At 48.1% G+C, this 8,104-nt stretch overlaps 1 protein-coding gene across 1 annotated transcript in view; it reads right to left on the bottom strand.

Moving 5' to 3' along the window:
* The window catches only part of RECK (reversion inducing cysteine rich protein with kazal motifs), a 136,536-nt gene that overhangs the window by 36,332 nt on the left and 92,100 nt on the right, over nucleotides 1-8,104 (bottom strand). The window contains 2 exon segments of the mRNA XM_030551567.1: nucleotides 2,100-2,240; nucleotides 3,785-3,921. Coding sequence (XP_030407427.1) covers nucleotides 2,100-2,240; nucleotides 3,785-3,921 — 278 coding nt within the window.

Genomic DNA, 8,104 nt, shown 5'->3' with positions numbered 1-8,104 from the left:
GTGGTAGAATAGGTGCCAGCATCCAAGTCCAAAGTTGGCAAACTTGAGCCCAGGGAAAAATAAAGAATACTAAAATAAAATAAGGTACCAATACCTAGAAAATAAGCTAGTGGACACGGCAAAGCTCTGTCTCTAAACACAGGTGGTTGAAAAGGAAGTGAGTGGCAGTAAGTCAGACCCTCCCTATATATCCTTGTTCTGGAGCACATGGAAGTGAAAGATGCAAGCATGGACCCACAGACCTGTTGAACAGCTCTTCAATGGAAGGTGTATAAGCATCTACATGGTGCACCCCTAAGGACAGTAACTCAAAGAACTAATGTTGGGTTTGGGGTTTTTTTTGTTTTAAGTAAGATAAGAGTAACTGATTAATTACTAAACTAAACCCATGGATTGTCAATTAAAAATATATATTAAAAACACAAGGAAGCTGTTAGAGTCACATTTCAATCTTCTGAGGACCTTCTGAAATACAGTTTCTGTCTCCATTAGCAATGGGTTTGTTTGTGCCTAGATCAACCACTTTGAATCACTCTCTTGTAACAAAGTCAGGCCAGTGCAATCCAGTGCAGTGCAATCCATCTTTTTTAGTCTCAGGGCCAAACATACTATTTAATAAAAGTTATGGGGACACAATCAATACCTTTAACTAGTTCTCTAGGCTCAGGCAGAGCCACTCGAGCACCTATCCATTGTCTCTCTCCACGGCTCCCACAGCCCAGCAGGGATGTAGGTCTTGGAACAACCACCCAGCAAACTACCCTTCCTTCCTTTGTGATATAGCCGATGGCCAGTGAGGGAAACTGCTGAGCAGCTGCAGGAGTAAAGTAACAGCAGCTGTTCAGAGAACTCCGAGCTCTCATCAGATGAGCTGGGAAATGCTGGGATGTAGCTGATAACCTCTGCTTATTCCCAGTAGCAATGGATCTGATTCAAAAACTTCAATTAAATCAGTCTCTCTCTCAACGGGACATATTTTCAATTCACAATCAAATAAAAATATTTCTTCCTAACACAATTGCCCTCAAGGGACAAAATTTAGGGGCCCAAGTGGCATCCAGGCCACAGGTTGAATCCTGCTTCTTTAAAGGGAACTGGAAGAAATGGTCCATAAGATTGATGGTGTGACTGGGTTTATGACTTGGGAGTCTGGTTAGAGAATCAGGTAGCAGCAGTCAAAAAGGCATTTTACCATATATGGATATGGCTGTATCTTTTAAATGAGTATTTTGCTACCATCATCCATGTCCTTCCCACTTCAAAGTTGAACTATTGCAATGTACCCTAGATGTGAGGCTACATCTCAAATTCATGATTTGCAAAAGGCAGCTCAGGTGGCAGTCTATAGATGACACCTGACACTGCTCTAAGACCTGCACTGTTTACCTGTGAGTTTCTGGAAAGACTTTAAGGTGCTATTTTTGACCTATTAAGTTTTTATGGCTTAGGACCAACCTATTTGAGATACCACCTCTCTCTAATACAGGTCAGAGTATCAATTGGTTAATGGAAGCATTGTTGCTAGATCACTCTCAATATTAGAGAGGACAACTGCTCAGGCATTTGCCGTAAGGACCTCCAGGGCTCTTAGAATGTCCTCGAGACCCTGGTCTGAAACAGCCGATATCTGAGGACTTTCAGGACTCACTGCAGGGTCCATTTGTTTCAGCTGGCTGGGAAGTAGTATTTGATTGTATGCTGCTGCTTGCTAAAGGGGTGAATTGATTCGTATTGCATTATGTTTTTGCAATTTTAAATAATTGGCATGATGCTCAGAGGCTGCATAAAAGGCACTTTTATTTATTCTAAATTGAAATAAGATTAAAAAAACATTCAGATCTCCTACCAGACAGAAAATTCCTTTTGAGGGATGGGAGAAATATGAAAAAGGGAAATGAGAAATTCTTGGGGAGATCTAAAAAAGAAAAGTTGAAAAGACAACCCCCCCCTTTGTTGAGAAAAAACAGTAACCGTGGCAATCTTAAAACAGTTTTTCCTTTTTTGGAATATTACCAGCACATTTAAAAATGTTTAGCAAAATTTCTACCATTCATGTTTAACTAACAGCTAAAGTGTAAATAGTAGTCCAAACCTCTTACCTTGAACACAAAAATAAGGAAGACAGGGTTCTCCAGACTGACATCCTTTTCTATTTACTTCACATAACTGATTGGCAGCACACGGATTTGGATTACATGGATGTGTAACCTCCTCCACAATATTGCCTAAAGAACTTGGGCCTGAAATTGTAATTACAGATCAGCTGCCATGATTTAAATAACGAGGTCCATGATATTTTTTCTAATAAAGCATGGCATTTCCTACTTCGAACATTGAATTTTATTCTGCCACATACAATTCCTTGAAATCTTTCATTCTCCACTGTTGAGAATGCTTATGTAGAAGCTTGAAATGAGAGGTTACTTACAATGGGTTAACATATTAAGCACATCACTCCTGAAAACCCTGGCCCAAATTCTGCTCACAAGTAACCATGTGTTTGATCAATCTTGTTCCCCAAATAAGTTTTGTTTACAACACAAAACAAAAACTGGGATTGATTGGCAGTCTCTAATCAAGAGAAACCTCATGACAGCAACAGCAGGGTTGTTGAAGGACAGCCTTAAGATGAATTGGAAACATACATAGTTTCTTGAAGACAATTTGGTATCACTGGTGAACTGTTAAGATTCAACTCAGTTTCCCTCAACTCTGTAGTAATGACTTCCTTGCATAAAGAGAAAAAGGAAAGTGAGGGGAAAGGAGAGACAATGACATGGGAAAGGTAACTCAAATACAGAAACATGCATCTCAAAATCTTTAATACACTGCCTCTGGGACTGATGAGAAGTGAGTGTTGTGAAGGATGCTGGGATAGACATTGCATTCACATGCACATATTGTATTTTATGTCTAAAGCACAACAAAAACAAACCATTGTAATTAAGATAGGTTGTGTGTGTGTGTGTGTGTGTGTGTGTGTGTGTGTGTGTGTGTGTGTGTGTGTGTGTGTGTGTGTGTGTGTGTGTGTGTGTGTGTGTGTGTGTGTGTGTGTGTGTGTGGACTTTGGCCTACCAAAGCCTCGTGTACAATTTCTGGTATATTTAGTAAGCATGTAAATCCATTAATAGTTTTATATATGTTTTCTCTCTGTCCTTTTACCCCAATAAATATACTCTGCTGAGAATGAGCTGTGTGATAATTTGAAATGGCTGGCACCCACTGGCTATAGCCCTCAGAGAGAAAGCACAGCAGAAGTACTGGCTGTTTGGCAGACTGGCTTGCTGGGGATATCACAGTATATGGCAGGGGGCTGTGCAGCCTCAAATCTCTGCTCAGATGGTAGTGGAACAGCTGAAGGCCTGAGTTCTACAGTGGAGAAAGGAGGGAGAAATGCAGATGCAGTTACCCTAAAACTGCGACAGATGTCTTTTGTTGTGTAAGGAAATGTGGGGGTAATGTTTGATTGTCGTCTTGTTTCTCAATACTCTGGGGTGTGATGGGGTTCTTTCTGATACACAGGCTAGTTAACCTTATAAAAAAAGGCATTATTTTGAAGAACGTTAAGATTCAATGGGCCAGATTTTCAGCTAATATAAATTAATATACATCAATTGAAGCTGCAGAAGTGAAGCCATGCTGGGGTTCTGGTCCAATATATTAGATGAAATACTTTCAGCTGAATAATTTCATGTGATTCCATTTTAAAAAATGAAATACCAATTTTTAGAATTCAAAAGCATTTTGCATTCCAACCCTGTTGCACAGATATTTCGGTACTTACTTAGGTATGTATCCAAAGGGATACAGTTCTCAAAGTCATCTGTTGGAGACAGAAGTTCACAAATGCTTTCAGCTGTGTGACCCTCAGGAAATTTATTTTGGTCTCCACATTTCTTGAGAATTTCCACACAATCTGATCTTCAGAGAAAATAAATAATTATACACAATGAACACAATACTGGAGGGAATTTTTTTAAAAAAAAAATAAAAAATTAATTTCTCCCAATCATTTATACCATTCATCGCTCACAAATATATAGAGAGGTATACATTTACGGTATGAAGATAGGAATTATAGAAACTTATTGCTGAAAAAGACGGTTACTCACCTTTGTAACTGTTGTTCTTCGAGATGTGTTGCTCATATCCATTCCAGTTAGGTGTACGCGCCGCGCGTGCACATTCGTCGGAAAACTTTTACCCTAGCAACTCAGTGGGCCGGCAGGTCGCCCCCTAGAGTGGCGCCACCATGGCGCTCCATATATACTCCTGCCGGCCCACCCGCTCCTCAGTTCCTTCTTGCCGGCTACTCCGACAGTGGGGAAGGAGGGCGGGTGCGGAATGGATATGAGCAACACATCTCGAAGAACAACAGTTACAAAGGTGAGTAACCGTCTTTTCTTCTTCGAGTGATTGCTCATATCCATTCCAGTTAGGTGAATCCCAAGCCTTACAAAGGCGGTGGGGTCGGAGTGAAATGTGGCAGAATAAAACTGCCGAGCCAGAGGCTACAGCCTCTCTTGACTGCTGAACCAGGGCATACTGCGAAGCAAAGGTAAGGACCGAGGACCAATGGAGCTTCGCGACAGGTCTCGTGGGTAGAAACACGAGCCAGCAAGGCGGCAGATGAAGCCTGAGCCCTGGTAGAATGCACGGTGATGTGGCTTGGGGAAATATGAGCCAAATCAGAACAAGTGGGGATGTCCGCCATCACCCAAGATGAGATCCTCTGAGAGGAAAACAAGCAAGCCCTCCCTTTGGCCCGCTACCGGGGCAGAGCTGGGGCACCTTAGGAAATGATTCTGTCAGCACAACATAATGCGAGCACTCCACAGATGTCCAAGGAGTGCAACGGTTATGCCCATTGCGTTGAGCTGTGGGTAACATGAAAGGCCAAAACACCTTAGGGAGGAAAGCCGGGTGCGGTCACAACTGCACCTTGTCTTTGTGGAACCTTCGTAAGAGCTCTGATCTCAGAGACCCGTCTGGCCAAGACTAGGTTGAGGCCCCAGGGCGGGGCTGGGCGGCGCACCCGAGGGTGCAAGCGCTCCAAGCCCTTGAGGGACCTCGAACCCATAGAGCGTGGGACACTGAACGTCCATCTTAGCCTGCTGGAAGGTAGGGACGGCTGCTGAGAGTATCCTCAGCGATGATACCGCCAGATCCTGCCGCTGAAGGCCAGAGGCAGGCCAAATAGAGGGGATCGAGACCTCAGCAGGAGCAAGATCGAGCGTACTGCAGCTGTAAAGGAAACGCTTCCACCTGGCTCGGTACGTTGACCAGGTGGAAGGCTGCCTGTCACCCCAACTCAGGTACGCAGGAGCCACCGTGAGGCGAAGAGGCTGCAGGTCCGAGTGACGAAGCCTGTCATTGCCCTGAGTGATGAGGTCTGGGCTGACAGGCCGAGCAACGTGGTATGTCAGTGCTGCCTGGACCACTCTGGAGTGATCATGATGACGCACGCTCCGCCCCTGCGGAATTTGAGCAGGACGTAACGAACCAGTGGGAACAGCGGGAAGGCATAATGCAGTTGGCCGTTCCACGGTATCAGGAATGCGTCCAAGATCGATTCCGAGGAGAGACCTTGGAAGGAGCAGAACACCTGGCATTTCCTGCACTCGCGGTGAGCGAACAGGTCTGTGTGAGGAACCATTTCCACTTCCGGAAAGCGGGACGCCTCACATGGGGCAGAGTGATGACTCGTAAGACAGGAAAGACCTGCTGAGTCAAAGAGATAAGACGTTCCGAACGCCTGGGAGAAAGGACGTCGCCAGCTCCATCGAGCGGGCCATGCAAAAGACCCGGAAATGGATGGCCTCCTGACAAAAAAGGGGGGAGGACTATGTCCCCCCTGAATGCTTATGAAGCACCTGGCCATTGTGTTGGCTGTAAACACCGAGATACAACGGCCTCGCAGCTGCCGCTGGAACCCCTGGCATGCCAGGCGGACTACTCTGATTTTTGGGGCATTAATGAGGAATGCCAGCTCCCTAGAAGACCGAAGGCCTTAAGCTCGGAGGTGACCATGAGCACTCGAGCAGAGAGATGATGCGTCCGCCGTCAGGGGCAGTGAGGGCTGGGGCGGATGAAACCGCATCCTGTCCACACCAAGGAGGGGGTTAGCCACCACTCTAGGGAGCCTAAGGCGTTCGAGGGAACGGTGACTACCATGACCATTGGCTCCCTGTCCAAGCGGTACGCCGAGGTGGGCCGGACTTGGAGAGGACGGAGGCGGAGCTTGGCGTGTTTGGTTACAAACTTGCGGGCAACCATGGACCCAGGAGACTGAGACAAGAACGAGCTGAGGTCGTTGGGAAAGCCTTCAGACCTCAGATGATTGATGCCATCGCCTAAAACCGCAGTTGCGATAAGCAGGCTCCGGCTAGGTAGGAGACCAAGATAGCCCCTAGGAAGCCCAACCTCTGCGTGGGAACCAGAGTGGATTGCTCTATAGTAATCATCAGGCCTTGATCTGTGAATAAGACCGTGACGATGCCCACGGCTGAGTGGGTTGTGTGTCAGAGTCTCCTCGGATAAGCGAATCGTCCCAATACGGAAAAACGCATATCCGACATAGCTACGGTAGGCGGCGACTATGGCCGTAAACCGGGAGTATTCACCGCTGGCTATAAAGCGGAGGCATCTCCCGTGCGGAGGGAAGATGGCATTGCGAAAGTACGCGTCCTTCCTATCCAGGGCGGCATAGTAGCCCCCAGGAGGCAAGGATGGAATAATGGTTCCCAGGGATACCATGCAGAACTTCAACCTTATCCCAAACCGGTTGAGTCCATGCAGGACCAGGGAGGTCTGAGACCTGTGTTCGAGTGGGGAACTAGGGCATAACGGGAGTAAACCCCTAGCCCCTTTCGTCCGCTGAAGGGGGAAAGGGCTGGAGCAATTTAAAGGTGGTACCTATGCTCCATCGTGCGCAGGACCCAGCGATCTAAAAGTAACTGGGGCCATGCCAGGAGAAAGCGGGATCAGGATCCCGTCCTGCGACTGGTACACCGCCCTCCGACGAACCTTGGAAGGTCCGTCTTTGGTCCCAGTGGTAATTGCGAGGGACCTCGACTCTGGCTTTTTAGGGGGCCTGACGTTTGTCTGCGACCACCTTGGCCTTGCCGTTTTCCAGAGTTCTGCCTCTGGCTAGGCACAGAGTATGGCGGCTGGGGCCATAAAGGCCTGCGTTTGGTCGCAAGCGTATACACGCTGAGACGCATTAGGACCCTATTGTCCAGCAGGCTTCGCAGTCTGGGGCTGTCTCTGCCGCGAAGATGCCTTTACCAACAAAGGGTAAATTCTTTCCTCCGTCCTCCAAGACGGCAGCGAACTCTAGGTGGGAGGTTCGAGGGAGAAACTCCTCCACCCAGGTGCTATAATTATCGCAGCTAAGCAAGGCTTGTTGCTTTGCTACCCAGAGGCGCAGGGCCCCTGCAGAGTACACCTTGCATTCGCCAAGGCTCTTTCTGCTTCGGGGCTGGCGCCCGCTGGCCATGATATCAGGATCGTGGTCCTGAGCATAAAATCTGCGCATATGGGATGACACGGATGCGTGTCCGGATGGCCATGGAGGTACTAAAAGAAGGCACGGGCCGAGTCTCTGACTCACTCGGACCTTGCCCAACTCGGCACCGGGGACCGGCATCGGGAGGCGTATCGGTACCTGGAACGAGATCCAGACCCGCAACCAGAACGGTGTCAGGAGGTCGACCGAGATCTCGAGGCTCGGAGAAGAGCTACAGGAGTCAAGGTACCTGCCCCGGTGCCAGATGTCGGAACGGTGCCGATAGCGGGTCGGCGAACGGGATACCGACCGGTGCAGCGAGTGTGACCAGTACCGAGGAAAACAGTACCGGGACTGCCAGTGGTGTCCGGCGTGCCGACAGGACTTGGAGTGTCTGCGGGACCGTGATCATGGACGGTGCCGCTCTGCTGTACTGACAGGGGACAGTCCCTTGAAGAGACTGTATTACCCGTACCGGCGGTGCCCGGGTCAGGCAGCACTGACTCTGTCATGGCACTGAGAGCCCTCGCCGTTGGTAACATCTCCGGCGTGCAGGGAACAGCAGGCTCAACCACAGTGCGTACTGGGGAGCTGTCA

This window comes from Gopherus evgoodei, chromosome 2 (assembly GCF_007399415.2).
Source record: "Gopherus evgoodei ecotype Sinaloan lineage chromosome 2, rGopEvg1_v1.p, whole genome shotgun sequence".
NCBI classification, from domain to species: domain Eukaryota; kingdom Metazoa; phylum Chordata; order Testudines; family Testudinidae; genus Gopherus; species Gopherus evgoodei.
The sequence above is the reverse complement of the archived record's forward strand: the minus strand, read 5'-3'. Positions and strand labels throughout refer to the sequence as shown.